The following is an 18,632-nucleotide window of genomic DNA, read 5'->3' as shown; positions in this document are numbered from 1 at the left end:
AATCAAATTTTCATCCAGTGTGTCTCATGTAGCCTTAAATCAGTTTAATGTACCCGAAAAAGTCAGTTTTATGATTAAAATTAGGATTTGATTGCAGATTAAATGAAATCATAACAGTTCTGGTAATTTTGTAACTTCTAGATCTAAGTTAAACTTAGTTTTTGTTCAAAATAATATTTTTGTAGGAACTCAGTTTCAGTTCTTACAGTTTTCTTCGTTTTTTTGTAAAAATACTGGTTCTCTTGAAATATCACCTCCTCCACACCCCCCTTTTGATACTCTCGAAAGAATTGCCACCCCTAAGAAGAACTTATTCCACGGTTAAGTTAATATCTGAATTTAACGAGTCCCCCCAAATGTAATGAAGAGGGGTAGTGAAAAAGATACTGGTACTGTTACTGAGATAAAAATCTTTAAAAAACACAAAGACGAAGAAAAACAAACTTTAAAGGATTTGTAATGAAGCAAAATGTTATCAACAAGATGGAAGAAATAGAACAAATTTAATCAGGAGACGCTGCGTGCGATAAAGTATTGATTGAAATTGTCAGAAAAAGAGCAACACCTCAATTCGTTCATGTCGCGATGTCCAAGTTGCAAAATGTAACAAATACAATTATAACTTTTAGCAAAGTCCATTTTAGCGCATCAAAGAAGTCACATCAACTCCCGTTAAAATCACTCTTTCTCCAGCCTCTAAATGAAAACAGCCAAAGAAAATTGATCAGTCAACTGAAAATCTTCCCCATATAAGGTAAAGCAAATTACACTACAGTTTGACTTACCTAAATTTTGTATAAACAAGGACTGATCAACCTCAAAATATGTCCCGAGAAAAAATTCGATGGATGAAAAAAAGAATTGACCAGATCACCAGGGGATTTAAGGGAGGCGGAAGACACCCCCCCTAATCAGTGATTTGACCCCCTGCGACGCAAAACGCGCGCGGAAAAAAACGCAATCTTTTGGTCAAAAGTTTCCAAAAAAAGCTTAAAAACCCCTTTTTTGGCCTGTTTTCTTAATCAAAAATTTGCCTGTGCGGCGCAGAAATTTTGGTCAAAATGGGATCTCTATAGTGATTTGGGAGAGCTCAAAAAATCAATTTGGTCATCTTAGATCCGCCCCCCTGGACTAGATGCTATGCTTGCAGAACATAAGGTTTCCCTACAACCATACAATGTTTCAACATCGAAAAGTTACTCAGTAAAAAGTATTCAATTATCTAACAATAATAAAAATTTTGAAAATAAAAAACGTACAATGTTCTTTCTTCCTGAATATATAATTTCCTTAATTCTCACATAATTAAGGAAACTAGATAAAATTGTTTGTCTGAGCATAAAAATGATATTGCGGCTAAAGTAAAACAAATTATATTCCTGAACCTAGGATTTTGGGTTTTTCGCAACATTGCATTTATTGTTTATCAAATAATGATCAGATATAGAAAATATATGACAAACGTTTTCTTATCTTCTTTGAGAATGAAATTGTAGGATAATCTTTTTTCTTGGGTGCAACTGTGTGTTAGTGACTTTTGTGCATAAAAGTGTTAAATACTTGATTTGATTTCGCAGCTTCATTTTGATCTCTGGTGTTTGTGCGTTTCTGAAAATGGTGTTAACAGGTGAATTTTTTCTTTTTACAAAAACTTCGAATGAATTAGAAATGGAAAGTTTTCTATTAGCATCCCTATTTGTTTCACTTGAAAGTTGGACGAAATATATAAACTAGATAAATTACGTAAATAATAGTTGAACATTTTTTAAAGATTATTCGGTGGTTGGCTATATAATACTAAAAACTTTAGCGAAATTTTCTTTTCTGCTGATTATGAATTCAAACAAACGACTTTTTTGCTTTTGAGTAAACAAAGTAATTTTTAAAGCCAGAAAAAAAACTGTGAAGAATGAACATATAGCCAAATAATATTTATTAAAGTTGTCAATTGAGAACAGGCTTCAATTCATGTAAATTTGCGAAAATGATGAGTGTCAAACTGTGTAAACCTGATTATCATAAAGAAAATGGAACGTTCAACTTTCACAAGTCACTTTGAGAAATTACCTTTTGAACATAAATTCCTTAGAAATCAAAATCAAGAAACATAGGTTTTTAATTTACAAAGGCTTAAATATAAAACTATACATAAAGTTGCAACATAAAATTGAACGAATTTGTATTAATGGTTCCTTTTTTCTATCATTTCCTTCGATTGATAAATTTTGGCGAAAAAAATGCAGAAATTTTTTGTCATGTTGAAGGTAGCGAATGTTATGTTAAACTGATCGGAATCAATTTCAATTATCATTTTTCATCGCTGTCGAGATACAGAGTTCGAGCCAGTTCGAAACACAGTTGGCATTAACAACGGAAGAACAAAAATTTCATGAAAAATTTATGGCAGTCAAGTTTTTCTCCATTCGGCATTTAGCCTGAAGCAATGAAATTAACCGAATATAAAGAAGCAAGTAAGTGTGATTGCTTTTGATCTATTATTAAATCAGCTACGGAGGTTGAAAATACATGCTATTTGCTTCACGGTCAAGGGGAACAATTTGTAGAAAAACTGAAAGGCTCTCAGCAAGTACTTCACAAAAAAATAAATAGGCGCGTAACAGAAAATTTGAATTATCATCTTGTGTAACAAAAAACTCTGGAAAATCGTTACATTTTTGTCAATCACTTCTTTTCTCGTATAAAGCTGACGCCTTGTAACATAACTCCATGTAACTGTTTAGTTTTAATTATCGGAATTGAACACTATTTAAAACTGCCAAAGATGTTTTCGTTATCTCCAAAATGTTTCGATTAATGAACTAATGGCTACTCTTTTGAGATTTTATGTTTTTTACAATTGTAATGAAGCCTGAAAATCGGCTTTCAAGTGGGCACTTTATTTACAACTTTTTTTGTAATTGTAAAAAAATTTTGTCCAAAAAGTTAAAACTTCTAACGAATGTAGTTAAAATGCATAAAAATTTAGAAGCATCAAAAACTTCTCGCTAGTCCTTTATTATAAAAATCTAACATGTAGACACCAGAATACCTGATTACTTTTTGTTTGGGACCATTTTTTTCCGAAAGAAAACAAATTGTCAATGATGTTAACCAAAATTTTTTTTTGAAATTTCTCATTATAGAGAAAATTATGCGAGGCTAGGCAGTTTCAGAGTATGGTTATGATGTTAGGTTCAAAGATAGTGAAGAGCAGGAAGTTTAAAAGCAGAGTAGGCAAAATGATCAGGATATTTGAGCTAGGACAAACTGATATTGCTTTCAACAAACATCGTATGGACATGGTAAAACTAAACCTCCAGACTAGTGTAGGCTATGATGCAGTACTTATTTTGAAAGGAGGAGTGTTAGGTCTTGAAGAAATGACTTCTCACTTTATAAAGAAGTCACTTCCCACTTTTTTGTTCAAAATAAAAACATGATTGGATAGTGCACGATATCACGCGATGTCACATCACGAGATCAGATCTCAACACGCGGTTCGCTTTCCATTTTATAGAAGTTGATTTTCTACTCTTTTATCGCTGTCTAATTAAACGGTTGGTTACCTAGTTTTGTTGCCAACCTATGAAATGGTATAAAAATCTCTTAAAAAGTTTATTTCAAATGACAGTCTTCCCATCGTTGATTGTTTTTGGTTTAAAAAATGTGTTTGTGTTTGGGTCAAGGCAGAAGCCCAATACCGAAGCAGAAGCCAGCAGAAGAAGCAGAAGCAGAAGAAGAAGCCAAAGCAGCCCGGGTTGACAAAAAATGATTGTCATACAATTTCATACTATGAAAAACTGCTTTAATACTATTTCTTGCTATTTCATTGACTACGAAAGTAGTATGAAAAAAGCAAAATAAGTATTTCATAATAAACATAAGCAAGTTCGATAATACGCATTTTTTTACACTCTTTAAGTCAGTCCTGGCTTTTTTTAGTGTTTTCACCCCAATCGGGATAGGATGAAAATGGAGTGAAAATCAGTTTTTTTATAGAATACATTTGTATGATAGATATTTTTCACACTATGAAATTGTATGACAAGCATTTTTTCAATTTTATGAAATTGTAGGATAATCAATTTTTCATGCCTTGAAACTGTATGAAAATCATTTTTATCAATTTTTGAACCTGGTTGCAAAAACGTTTTTCGCACATTCTTTGGAGTAGGTTTTAAGTAAAGATTTAAGTAAGTTTTAAGAAAATGGGGCTCTTTTCCATTTCCCCCCTGGAAGTTTTCGGAAATTCAATATGTGGAAATCTAATTTTAAAATAACTTCTCATGTTAAAAACTCCATCAAAATGTGTGAGAGTGAACAGCATTTCTCATATGCAAAAGGTCATGTGAGCAACTTTTGATCAGCTTAATTGTGGAATTTTTCGAGAAGGGTGGGAAACTGAAAAAAGAGCCGAAAATGGTATGTTAAGCAATTTTGTACGGTCACCAACCCGTTAGAAGCGAGACACCCAATTAGAAGAAAACATTCACCTAATGTTGAATCGTTATTTTTTACAGCAGTAGATTTTTTTCATTTGATTTGCGGGCTAGCAAATTTAGAAACAAACATTTGCTTGCCGCCTAATTGGATCAATAACCGCCAAAAATTCCTAATAATGTTTTTTCTTTATTTCAAGTTCACTGTTCTTACATTACGAGGCGAAACTGTGCACTAGATAGGAACACAATTTTGGGTCTGTATGTTCCGGGATTCCAAAAACAAGACTTCGAGAGACAGGAAGTTAGAAGTTAGAAGTCAAAACCTTAGTGGATTCCGCGTACAAATAGCTGTAACGTAAATTTTGTCGGCACATTGATTTTCTTGCGGACTCCGCAACGAGCGAATATAGGTGATTGTTCCGGATTCCGCAAATGTTAGTGGATTCCGCACATTCATGCTGATTCCGCTTACAATTTGTGGAATCCCCTTCCAGTTTGCGGATTCCACTTACAGTTGCGGATCCCGCGACAGCCTAAGTTTACTAAACACATGTATTATCATTATTTGTTCCTTGATTCCACAAACTGATTCCGGATTCCTCTTATTTTGTTGCGGATTTCGCAAAAATGCCTGTTTTTGGAGCGATTTTGAGCAACACAGTGTTTTAGCTATTTCCGCGACAAATCTGATTTTTGCCTGTTGCGGAATCCGTTTACAATTCACAAAATGCACAGTTTGGCCTCGTAATGTAAGTTGGCTGTTTTTTTTCTAGCCTTCTGAAGATTTTCTTTATGCCTCATAATCATAGAAATTGAAGACTTGATGAGTGCCTTGCTGGCATTTAGTGAGTATAAGTGTCATATATTGGGCCATCAAGTGGCATCTGAAGTTTAGGACAAACTTAGAATCGCTACATGCTGCAGTGTTTCAGCTTTTAGCTCAAATCTGTTTTGAATTTTTGATCTTGAAACATCTGAAGTTGCAAATATATTAAATCAAATAACTTCTCAACATTAAAGATTGCAAATTAATTTTAGAAAAGAGACTTAAAAATTTTTTTTACTAGACAGAGTTAAGCAATGTAGGTAACTAATTTTCACCACGAAATATTCATTTTTTTTGTAAAATCGTTTTCCAAACAGAATATTTTAAACAACAGACAAGGATCTTGAAATTATTATCACCCAAACAACTCAGTCTGGATTTTGGGGAAACAATAAAATGGACTAGGCTTGGAGACTGGATAAATTTCATTCAATAAGCTAAAAAAATTACCTGATATGTATGCTATGAAAATAGCGTCGCAGATGCAATGAACTTTTCGGACATTTTTGTTCAAATTATGTGTCAACAACTGAGAAGTCTAGTTTAAATCATAATTCAATTGTAACTTATAATTTTTATTTTATTTTCATATTTTTGTGAGTTCATCAAGAAAAATCATGCAACTTTTCTTTTTTCTTGTATCTAATGGTGTGAAATGATAATTCAGTATGACTGTTTCAAATTGTTTTCTTTTCACACTCCGTAATTTCCCATCCAGAATCGAACTATCATGTAGAAAGTGATGATTTCATATGCCTTCGGACATAATTATTTCCTTTATTCCGACCTAATAGAAGGTTCTCTATGACAAACTGGTCGTCTTGGCATCAAAAATCTTATGCCAAGTGGAATCTCTATTTAACGTCTAGAGTTTTTCTTCAAGGCCTTCTTGCAAAACTCTTAAAAGCTATAAACTTCGAATAACTATTTTTAATTTTTTTGTTTTTCAGGACAAGTTAATTCGATCGGAATAAAGGAAAAATTATTATCCTTTTTCCAAGCCAATTTTTTCTCTGCGTTCCAATTTGATCCAACTCGGTTTTCCACTTGGTTCACGATGCATTGGCCCAGCTTCTAAAAAACGAGTTATAAAGAAACAGTGTAATGTATTTTTCCTCATTGCAGAATTAAGCAATCGTAGAAAAACAAGACCATCCGCGACAAAATGGATGGAAATCAATTATCTATAGAAAAATGATTCCGATCAATTTTATTTTATACAGTAAAACTTCAATTAAAAACTTCTAAAAATCGGTTACAACGCATTTGGTTTTGCTAAATTTTAAACAGTATATATTCAACAAAATTCATTTTCAAAACACACTGTTTTTCCTGTATCAAAATTTTATTCTTTAAAATATTATCCACAAATTATTTACAGATTGTATACAGAGTATGTACGGACTATGAAAGTTTTATTTACAGATTATCTAACGACTTTTTTTCACAATACATTATCTACAAACTATATCCAGTTTATTTTCAAGATATATACTGATCATATGCAGAAGATTATACACAGATTTATTGTAGATTACATAAAAATTATCTGCAACTTTTTTTTACAGATTATACATAGATTACATACAGAGTATGTAAGGATTATGTTTTATTTATATACAAATCGTCACCTAAAAAAGATATACATATTATGCACCAACTATTTACAGATATTGTACTTATTGTACACCGAATAACTTCCAATTATATTCAGATTATATACCAATTTTTAACTATTTTTTTTGCAGAATATACACAGATTTTATGAAGACTGTATAAACTTTGTTAGCAGATTATATACTGGTTTTGTCTATTTTTTGCCCATGAACTATTATGAGTAATGTGAAAAAAAATGCAATGTACGCTTTTCAGTTAATTTTTTATACTGGTGTTCAAGCTTAAAATCTATCAATTATAAAAAAAGTAAGTTGCAGCCAACAGAAGTGGTTCCATGTTTGTTTTATTAATTTTTTGTCGATTTTGTTACACAATTGACATACAAGGTTTTTCATAGAAACTGTAATTGACAAAGTTCTGCAGAAAAGTACACCGCGAGAAACCTTAGATTGATAAACCTTAGCGGGATCTCCTGAAACTTATACTTTTTGGTAATATTTTCTCCTCAAGTGACTTTAGCTTCCTCAAACACTGACGCGGTTCTTCATGACTAAAAAAACAAATTTTGCTAAATTTCGTAATAAACTATATCAAAAAAGATGGAGGCTTAGAGTTGATCTTTTTACAACCCCTAAAATTTTTTGACATCAGAATCGATTCTATGTGGATTATATACATATTATATACAAGTTAACTACAGATTACGTTCACATTGAATACATAAGATTTACTGATTATATACAAACAATATCCATATTTTAAACAGACTTATTTATATGGGACTTTAACTGATCATACACAGATTAGTTTAAGATTAGTTACAAGTTTTAAGCAAAGAAACATCGGTTCTTTAGACACTAAAATTACTTTGTTTTTACTGGAAAAAAATTGCATTCTTTCGGTATATAATCAATTATCGCTCTCAAAGTGCTTGTATATAAATCGATTCTTTAATTGCGTTAATGTGTTCGATTTTTATCACTGCGGGAATGTAAGTAAGTGTTCAGGGCAAATTTTATTAGGACAATTTTTTAATATTCCAAGTCTAAGAAAAATAGCTTGAATCAGCACAAAGCCTTGAAAGTTTGGACCGCCCTATAACGTCTATAGAATTTTTTTTCAAATTGAAAAATTGATAAGACTTTTGACAGAAATCGACAAAAAAATTTTTGAATGATCAACGCTTGTATAATAGTATCAAAAATAACTAAGAGCTTCAACTCAATTTGTAAGAAATGTTTTGCCCCTAATACGTGGTAGAACGAAAAATTTTGTGGTTTAATTAATCCAATTTGGCCAAAGTGGCTATTTTCAGAGCCGCATAGCTTCAAGAAAAAAGGTCAACGGTAAAACATCTTTTCTTTTTTGACAGCACAACCTCTCTGACAAAACTTGTTTTTATTTCATTAAGAAATCGATGATCAAACTGTCTAAATTTGTCAGGAAAAACAAACCACCTTTGTCTCAAATACTTTGTCAAATTGTTGGAAGCAGGAAAATTTTACAACGGTTATTTGAAGAAAACAAAAAATTGCATACAAATTTCTTTTTCTGCAAATAACAGTTTGACTTTTGAGGAAAACGACAGAATACCTATGCTTTGCGTTAGATTTTTTGGAAATAATTTTTAACTTTTTAATTAGCAGTTTTTGACAGAATATAAAACAGAATATAAAACAGGAATCGGTTTCAGTAATATTTTGGGTGTTTGAAAATTGATATTTTGGGCGCTATGAGATAAATGAGAAGCGCTATTCACGTCTTTATTTCTCGTAACGCATATCGGTGTTGACTTCAGAGCAAATTTTAGCGCTGAATAAGTGTAAAATTCTGCTTTTTTCCAGTTTCCCTCCCACTTTCAAATTCAATTTTGAAAAATCTATTTAATGTTGTCATAATGCAATGAAATTTGGCGTGGTGATCAAATCGACAATTTTGAACAGATTTGTTCTTCATACTTTACACCGTAACTTCACGCATTTAGCCGTAATAACAAGTAAAACAAATATAAAACTCGTTATTTTGAAAGGGGGGAACTGGAAAAGAGCCTAAAATTCTAGATTGTAACCAGCAAATTGGTCAAGTCCAGCTCTTATCAATACCTCATAAATGTTGATCAAAACTGTTTCAGCAGGTATTAACGCTGATTTATGCTTTTTTCACACCAATGCAATAAATATTTTTGCAGCTCAATTGACATAAATAACCTTTGCACCATCGTCGCAAAGTTGACAGCTAAAAACTGGCCATATCCAGTGAATTTGCACCCCAGCAGAGAAATATCGTGTTCGAGACAATCTGTGTATCAATTTACGATAAATATTGCCTTTTTCAGCGCTGAATTACTTATGAAACGATAATATAATACTGAAAACTTAATACTGAAACAAACGACGCTGAATCAGCGTGAGATGACTATCAATGATAGCTCAATCAGCGAAGATTGTGAGCTATTGAACTGAGGCAATTCAATTTTTTCAAATATCTCGTCCTGCATAAGAAAAAAATCTTTTTCTGATTTCCTTTGCGTGTGGGGGAGTTTTACAATCTAATAAAAAAAAGGAAACGTTTTGAAAGCTTTCAATTTATAAAATCATTAGAGCAGTTTTGTTATTTTTTGTAATCTTCGCGAAAAAAGTGTAGCCACGAAGAATGAATGCAAAAAAATTTGAACTGAAAAAACTTGTTATAGGTTTTTGCTGCTTTATAGCGCAAATTTAAGAATGGCTCAGATGAGAATCTGTCTAAATTTTTTTCTCTTATCAATAATAACCTTTTTGACAAAATGTTTGTCAACTATTTTATGGGAAGACTAGGAGACCCTGAAACGGTGCCAACATAAACTTGAACGAAGCTTTTTGCATAAGCACAAACCTTAGATGTTTCTAAAGATGTTTCTAATGACATCTCATAGATTGGCAGGCGTATAGCTTAGTAATTTTAAAAAAATCAAAATTAAGGAGCAAAAATTTCTAGAAAAAAATCAAAAAAAATAACTGACCTCGTAGAAGTGATATTGTACCTTCTTCTTGTTGTGAAGAGAACCTAGATTGGGGCTATGAATTCATCACAGAAAAATAAGTGCTAGCTTTTATCCACAAAAGCTCACCGATTCCCTATTTATTATAAACTGATGATAAAATAATCTCAATTTGTTCTACAGATTTAGTCTGATTACTTTATTTTTCAATTTTTGGTCTATTTATTGATTTTTTCCTTTTTTTTCGCCTGATTGTTTTGTTCTTTTTGGTTTCCGTCATTTATTTTTCCGATGAGTAAAATAGCGCCAACCTAGATAACTCAATTTCTCTTCGTGTTGCTTTATTCCATTTAGGTCTCTCAGACATTCAGTCAGTGCTGTTCCAATAGCCCTTGCATGATTTTTGAAGCGAGGGTGGCTTCGTTGTTCAGTCCCTGTTCTGTTGTCGTTCACCCACCCGAATATCTTTGTAACTTCTGGATTTTCGTTGATGAATCTAGAAAATGGTTTTCAGGTTTGTTTAAATAAAAAAATATATACATAATCAATAACTTATCAACTTCAATCATATAGGACAAAAAGTGTGAGAAAAAACAAAACACTCACTTTTCAACAAGATGGTCTGACACTTCCAAAGAAAATGTTTTATTTTGTGGAACTTTGGTTAGTGATTTAAAAAAAATCTCGGGTGAACAGATTTTGAATTAGTTTTGTGCATTCATTATCTAATTTGATTTGTGTTATCAGAAAAATTCGAAAGTCTTTGGTTTTCTATGGAACATTATCGCACGTGATTTTTTTGTGTTACTCAGCAGCTACTTTTTTGAAAACTCAAAAATTATATATACTTTTTCCTATTAAGTCTGCAGCTAGTAATAAAAAAACTTTTCAAGAAAAAAACGCCGTGATATTATTGAGGAAATGAATCAACTGAAGTAAAATAATTCTTTGTATTGCGCAACTTTGTATCCCTTTTTCATCAAAAAAGTGTCACAAAAAATCATTTTCGTATCAATTCAAACCTATCACTTTTTGCCGGAGTTCAAACAATACCACAAGTTTTTAGTACCACAAGATACATTTTTTGAAAAAAAATAGTTTTTTGGATAATTCAGTAAGAAATTGGATATTTGCACCCAGTGCAATTTTTTCTCTATTTTTTACAACTATCAAATTGAGATTGTATACACATCTCGAACGTTGATGTTTTTGAGGAAACCTTTGTTAACTGTGAAGACCTGAGAAATGCCCATTTTCTTGCAATACGTACGCGGCGATTTCCTCTGCCTCAGAAATAAATCGCAAAATCATCTGCCTCGGAAATGAGCTTCACTAAAAACAAAATCGAGCTAAGTGAAGCTAACAACTTTGAAAAGTTTTAATTCGAAAGTGTTAGAAAAAAAACAAAAAGGACAGTTGAAAAAATGATTTAGCCTGGTTTGATCAATTTTTTTTGGTTACAACAAAAAAAAGTACAATCAAAAAGTTTTCATGTAAGCGTTTGTTTATTTTTGAAGAAAGTGACGGAACATTTGTGCTCGGGATGTTTTTTTCCAATTCAAAAGTAACTCGACTTCTCCAATTAAAATTTTTGAATAAATATTTGATATCTTGAACTCAAATTTGTGAAGACCGTTTTTCTTTAAAATTTTTTGTGAAAAAATTGGGGGTTTGAAGTTTCCAATTTAGGGCTAATGTGTGACAATCAACGCGCAAATTTTTTTAGCGAGTCAGCGGTTAATTAAATTGCTCCAACATTGATGCAAAATGAATTGAGAGAAGTTGTTTGATACGTCAGTAATTACTAAGAACATGAATTTGAACTTGACATAGCGTGCGGGGTAATCGAAAATAAATCCGGAAAAAAATCTCTGTTTATATTTGTTTTTTGAAAAGTTTTAAGATTTCTTTTGGATAATTTTTTCGTAAAACAATTCAAAAACAATGAAGAGTAGTTGGAAAACTCATTACTCACTGTTCCAAAACATCTTCAACAAACTCCACAAAATTTGGCATCAAAATTTGCATATCTTCAATGATCAGCTCATGCTGTCTTTCTGTGACCACCATAGACTCCTCAGTCGCCATTTTGGATGGCTTAAATTTTTTTAGACTTGATGTCGAGTAAAAATTCGAAAGCAAATTTAAATACAAAAGAATATCTTGTTCGTCAGTTTTCTAACTTTTCTTTAAAAGAGGGAAGATTTAGTTACACTATTCAGAAATCTTAGTTGGTTCAAAAGGCCTGTTTCCGGAGTAAATGCACTTTGGAATGATTATGAGAGCAACGTTTCCTGTTCTTATTAGCGTTGGCGGCAAAGGAAATCATAAATTATCCCAAATTGAATCGAGGCAAGGCGATTGTTTTTTTAGTAATGTGCGCAATACAAATTATTTTCTACTGAAAATTGCGCTACAATTTCACAACCAAAAAACTCTCATTATATTAACAAACTGATGTTTGTCTTACCTCAAAAAATTTTACAAACATATTATAAGATTTGATATATTATTTATAGGATTCATAAGATTTGATATAAAAAACAAAGAAGATCATACTCGTATTAGTAGTTTTGGTAAATCATCATTTTGGTTGTAGGTTTTTTCTAATAGTTTTGAACTTTTTGATTGATTAGTTTAAAAGAAGAAAACACAAGCTTGCTAAGGTTAAACGGCAGAATAAAGATGGTGTCCATTTCTCTAGAAAAAAAACACAAGTGATTTCCTTTCACCAGCACACGTTTTTTCAGAGTTCTGTCAACAGATTTTTTTCAAATTCACAATTTGCAAAATAACTACTCTGCGAGTTAACTTCGCTTAAGGTATGTACGACAAAATCATTTCTGAAGAAAAATATCATAAACTAATCAATGAAATAGCTTCAGCCCGCAAGCAAATGGCGTTGATAGTCCGTATACGAACAATTCTTATCCCATTTGTGCAACTTAACACAGTAAGGAAAAATGCTGTTCTGATTCAGAATAAGGTGGCGGAAAATGTATGACTAGGTTTTTTCTGATTTTGTTAGTGAAATTTTGGAGGTTTGAAAAATGTTAATTAGGGCATTTCTGGATAATCAGCTTGCTCCCCCATTGATTTTCTGTTTAGTAGAAGCCACCAAATGTAGCGAACTACACGGCTCAGAAATCAATCCAAAGAAAGCTAATTGCTTCATGTGCTAGTATTATCATGTTATTTTTATTTTGTGCTAGACTTTATTTTTTTTTGGGAAAAAACTGAGTTATAGAATAAGTTTAAATTAAACACCTAAAAAAAGAAGTCAATATATAAGCTGCGCCATCATACAAGCAGTCATGTTTAGCCAGCAATTTTTTTCTGATTAGATCTTCCTATTTTATTGGCCATCATAAAAGCTAGGCGACGTTTTTAAAAGATTATTAAAAAAATTCTGCCGTTTATCCATCTTTCGAGTCCAATACTTTTCTCTAATAGTTAACCATCATAACTTATAGACTAATTTAAAAGTTAAAGATGCAGAAATGAACAGCTAAGGCTGAAAAAATTAGGCGAGTAGCGAAAATAAGTTTTGCAAGAGACGCTGAAAATGTTTTTATATAGTTAGTATTAAAACTTTCATATAGATAAAAAAATCAATTGCTCACTCTTCTAGAAGATCCTGTACATACTCATCGTAATTCGGCTGCAGCTTTACAAAATCTTCCAGAATCAACTCTTGTTGTCTCTGAGTTACTCTCATTGTTTCTTCTGTCGCCATTTTTGATGATTTGTCCAATAATTCTCTGTTCAATTCTAGATTTTTTTCGTAAAAATTTTCACAGTAGATTTTTAGGCTAGATTTTGTGATAAGTTAAGATCAAATTTATTGGTATTTGGAACCATTAGAAACTGATGTTTTCTCTACTGGAGTGTAATTTGATAGTAGGAGTATTGAATTTAACAAAGTACAGTTTCTGAATAAAAAAACGTTATTGTCCTAGCCGGTCAAATTTCTCCCAAAAAAAGAAACAAAATAGATCTTTCAACAAAATCTGACAATTAAGTTATATTGTTTTTCACTTTAATGACAGTGAATTGATACTCTTAAATCGAAAGAAAGAATTCTCTTCCTGAGTTTTTCTGAGCGAAAAAAGGCAAATTTGTAAAATTTATTTCATTAAAATCGTTTTTGTTTCACCCAATTATTTCGAGAAATTTTTTGATTTTTGTTTTTGACTAAATTGGCAGCTATAGCATAACTGATGTAATCACTCAAAAATATTTGTTAATAACGTGTTTATCAATTCAAAAAACTACAATCTTGAGTTGTTGTCAAATGCTTTGTGGTGAGACTTCAGCCAAAAAAAGAGTCATCTTATACAAATCTGCACATCAAATCTTATAAGCGCCAGAAAAAGCAAAAGAATGTTTTCTTCTGTTTCGGAAACTCTATTTTGTAGGATTTGGTTTTTCTTATCTTTGCGACGCTTCATGTCGAGTCAAGATGCTCTAAATAATAGTTTGGTTTGATCGTGTTTTTAAACAAATCAGAAACATCTAAAAAAAATTTCCTAGTAAAACAGCATAATTTATGAGACGCATCATTTAATAGTATTTTTAGCTCTTTTTTCTTCCCCCCCCCCCCCCCCCGCCTCACACGACCATCAATTTTTAGGTCTAACGAGTGGTTTTACGAGGTTAAATATGACGACCAAATATGTTTGTCATGGACTAATTAGTCTGCATGTCAATTTTCATGACAATTGGACAAGGTGAACAGTAACTTTACTTATAAAAAGTTGCAGGTGGGGGGGGGGGAAGGAAAAAGAGCCGTATTTTTTTCCATAATTTTGAAAAAAAAAACTAAAATGTTATTTATAATTACGTAAGGTTTTGTGAATGTGTATGGGTGTGTATGGTTGCGCATAATCTTTTACAGTGGGCAACCCAGTCCTCGTGCTCTTTAAAAATAGGATGAAATCATTGCTAATTTCAGTGTTTAACTGTGTGTAATGACTAATTTTGTCATTAAATGTCTGAATGATCATTACAAGACAATTTTAAAAAAAACGAAATCAAGTTACGATCATGCATGGGCAATTTTTTTTTAAAATGATCATGAAATTTACTTTGTGATTTTCAAAAATTGTTCTTTTGATTCATATTAACTATCCAGAAAATGAAAGCTTTATTTTTGATTGACTTTGCCTGAATTTCACAAGCTGCCCAAACTTTGGTCATTAGAAATTACAGAGTCGTTTTTCGTGCGAATAAAACTATTCGTGAGCGCCCGTCGAGACGAAAATGAACTGAAAGCTGAAATTTTTGATGATCGTAAAAGTAAAACCAATCAACAATAATGAAATCATGATAAGCATTACAAGAATAGCTGCACAGGTTTACTAAAAAAAAAAACACGTTTTTATATGTTCAAGCTTAGCGTTGCTTTTGGTATTGGGGAGATCGAAACTGATTCTAACCTTTTGAAAAAAGCCTTAAATGAAATATATCATAGCATTTGAAAACTGATTAACTGATTCCATTCGTTCTAATTCACTCAACAAATCAAAAAACACCAAGCCCTTTTAGTTAATGCGGGCATAAATGATGTGCCCCTTTAGCTCGCTTTTTTATTAACGCGTAGCATATCGCAGCAACTTGAGACGGCTCCAACAAGATTCTAAGCAGAACTTGCGCGAGCTAACTGGTTCAACTTATGCGTTAACAGAATCAATAAAAATTACTTTTAGACAAACTAATTTTGTCGACCATGATAAAATGAGACGTGTTTGAAAAATTTTTGCTTCTTCCAAAACAATTTGAAAAATTCGTGAAAGATGTAGATTACTTTACAAGTTGATAAAATTGAAATACAAAAAAATGTTCGTATCAGGACAAAACACTGAGCTTTCCGACTGCGCTCTAATTTCTATGGATTAATTCAAAATAATGAAATTTAAAAAATAACATCGTTTTTTTGATGATTTTTTGCTACATATTTTAAACCCCCATACTAAAATCTCAAAAAACTGAAAGGTCACCACAGATTCATTAGCACTATTCCAGCGATTTTCCTTACGATAGAGAGGCCCAATGATGGAAATACTCAACCATCAGAATTGTTAGGAGTTACGGTTCGCTAACTCGTTTTTGCAAACATTCGAAGTCACAATTATCAGAAGTATTGTAGAATAAAAACTGCGTTTTAATTACTATGGAGCGACTTAAAAAAATAACAATGGATGAAATTTTTGAAAAAAAAAAACTGAAAAAATTCATTTTTCTTGTAAAATCGATTTGAGATTAACATCCCAATTTAATCAATTTTCCCATAAACACCAAAGTCTTAGTTTTGATGAAAATATTTAGCTGACTGAATAAATATTCACAGCACTTTTTTTTTAAGTTTTCGGGCTTGGAAACATGATTTTAGTGGCAACGAATTACAAGTAATCATGTTCAAAACGATAAAAAAAAAACTTCTTTGAGGTTCTGTTTGTTTTTCCTCCAAAAGATGTTTAAAAGGTATTTGTGAAACAAAAACGATTTTGAATGCATGATTTAACTACAGAATCCATTTAGGAAATCCATCAGCATTTCACTGATTTTTTGTACTACTGAAATTCAATTTAACATTATGTGACTCATATTGGATATTCGCAGATTGGTTACACCGAACTGTGACCAATATGAGCAGAAAATCTGTTCGAAAATTGCTTATCTGATTTCTTACATACTACAAAGTATAAACGTGGTAAAATTGAGTGTAAAATTTCGTCCGATTGAGCAAGTGAATGCACAACCCGAGCTTTTTGTTCCGACTTTCGATACGAAAGTAACGGAATATTTGTGCTAGGGGTGGGTTTTTTTTTCTTCAGACAAATTTCGACTTTTTAACTAGCCATTTTTAACGGAATTTTTTTTATATCATTCGAAAAGTATTGTTGTCCTGAGCTTGAATTTGAAAAGATATTTCACTTATGATCAATTTTCGTTAAGTTCTGAGGGTTTAAAGATTGCCATTGTGGCCATTTTGACCAATTTGGGACAATTAACGCGCGATATAATTCGCGCTATTAACGCGTAAGCGGAGATTTAATCCGTCTTATAAATCGTTTCAAATTGGTTGAACGAAGCTTATTTGCAATAATTGATTTGTTACAAGGAACGAAATCTATCTTTTTGTACTTTATATGGCGTGTGGGGGGATGATTTTCATTTAAAAAATTCAAATTTTAGAAAAAAAAATTTCGTTTTATTTTATTTCATTTAATTTTTATTATGTTCTTACTGCTGCTCCATAAACCTTGAAGGCAGTCGGAACATTCAGGGCTTCGCCCTGATACGAGCAGTCTTGTTGGTCTTAGAAATCATTCTAAATTGGTTGAAAGAAGCTTATTTGCCATAATTGATTTGTTACAAGGAGCGAAATCTATTGTTTTGTGCTTTATATGGTGTGTGGGGGATGATTTTCATAGAAAAATTTTCTAAGTTTAGAGAAATTTTTTTTTTCATTTTATTTTATTTCAATCAATTTTTTTTATTTTGTTTATGTTTTTACTGCTCCATAAACTTTAAGAGGCAGTCGGAACTTTCAGGGCTTCGCCCTGATACGAGCAGTCTTGTTAACATATGCAATTGAAGTGGATTGCATTGCAATGAGTTCCACGTCAACCGTTGTAATAAGAAATCCAAGAAAACTGACTGCAGCATCTTAAAGGCCAATTTTGAACCCGTATGCTAACAGTTTTGAGCAATTTCGCAAATGTTGAGAATGTTGTAGATGGCAATATTATTTCTAAAACTTTTATGAATATTCAAATCAACATTTTTCACTTTAAATTTAATTCAATAGTTTGAAATTGACTCAGTTTAATTAACAGGGGAGATCTTAGATTTCATCACAGGCATTTTTTGCCAATCAGAAATCAACTATTTGCATTTTGCCTAGCTGCTTATTGTGGTTTTTTACATTTTTCTGCTCAGTGACTGCTCACTTTGTTAGTCTAATATGAATATTTTCAGATGGGTCTAAGGATCGACTTTTTCAATGTTTTTGTTGTTAATTTCAGAGTTTTTGAAATCTTTTTTTTTGTAGATGTGGGATGAGGATGTTACATATTTGTAAACGTCATAAGTTTGAGAAAATTTCTGGATCAAAAAACTACCCAGGGTTGACCATCCTAAAAAATGCCCTATCATAGAACTTATTTGTAGGAAGATTTGTAGGAATTTTTGTCTATCTTACAACTTCAAGTTCAATTCAAAAAAAAGTCACCCAAAAATATTTTTAACTTGTTTTTTGTACCGTAATAACAGATAAAATCAATTTTTTTTTTCCAAATTTCGAATTTTAGGACTTTTGTGCTTTTTTTCAAACTTATGCATGTAAAAAATTTGTATAAGGTTTCAATGTATTACGAAGCAAAAAGTTTGTATTTTTTTTCTTTGAACCTGTTACCTGCTACTTGTCTGTAAATAACCGTTTGAAATTATTTTGGAGGCAACAAAAATCAACTTTGACGAATCATGTCAAATGGCTGCGGGCGTGTTGTATAAACGGGCTCACTTATATATCGTCAAAATTTCTAGTTATCAGAAAAAACTAATTGTATAAAGTTAGTGGGTTTTGCAGTATACTCATGAAGCCAAACGAGTTTTTTGGCATACGAGTTTTCGTTATTGTTTTTTGTTTTCTGTGACAAGAGAGAATTTTTGAACTGGCGTTGGGAAAATTTTTATACATAAAAGCACAAAAATTTTGAAAACCTATTTGGGAAAAAATGCTATCATCAATTCATTACGAGGC

At 31.8% G+C, this 18,632-nt stretch overlaps 1 protein-coding gene across 2 annotated transcripts; it reads right to left on the bottom strand.

The window, feature by feature from the left end:
* Nucleotides 1–5,773: 5,773 nt before the first annotated feature.
* On the bottom strand, nt 5,774–13,755 carry LOC134855581 (uncharacterized). 2 transcript variants are annotated; one of them, XM_063872119.1, is made up of 5 exons: nt 13,489–13,755; nt 10,177–10,361; nt 9,887–9,930; nt 6,262–6,342; nt 5,774–6,027 (listed from the first exon to the last, which is right to left on the bottom strand). In XM_063872119.1, the coding sequence occupies exons 1-5, from the start codon at nt 13,599–13,601 to the stop codon at nt 5,962–5,964; spliced, it is 489 nt and encodes a 162-aa protein (XP_063728189.1). In that variant the 5' UTR covers nt 13,602–13,755; the 3' UTR covers nt 5,774–5,961. The 2 variants fall into 2 exon arrangements, with proteins under 2 accessions (XP_063728189.1, XP_063728188.1); XM_063872118.1 differs by lacking the exon at nt 13,489–13,755 and adding an exon at nt 11,841–12,120.
* Between the last annotated feature and the right edge of the window lie 4,877 nt (nt 13,756–18,632).

Source organism: Symsagittifera roscoffensis, chromosome 10 (assembly GCF_963678635.1).
Source record: "Symsagittifera roscoffensis chromosome 10, txSymRosc1.1, whole genome shotgun sequence".
NCBI lineage: Eukaryota > Metazoa > Xenacoelomorpha > Acoela > Convolutidae > Symsagittifera > Symsagittifera roscoffensis.
Note: the sequence above shows the minus strand (reverse complement) of the source record. Positions and strands in the feature narration are given on the sequence as shown.

What these genes read in the sequence shown, in the direction of transcription:
- LOC134855581 (XM_063872119.1), bottom strand. Translation starts at nt 13,601, where the DNA reads ATGGCGACAGAAGAAACAATGAGAGTAACTCAGAGACAACAAGAGTTG. An exon ending in GTACAGGATCTTCTAGAAGA is followed by an intron (nt 10,362 to 13,488) that starts GTGAGCAATTGA and finishes ACCATTTTCTAG; the next exon opens with ATTCATCAACGAAAATCCAG. An exon ending in AGAAAAAATTGGCTTGGAAA is followed by an intron (nt 6,028 to 6,261) that starts AAGGATAATAAT and finishes TAATTATGTCCG; the next exon opens with AAGGCATATGAAATCATCAC.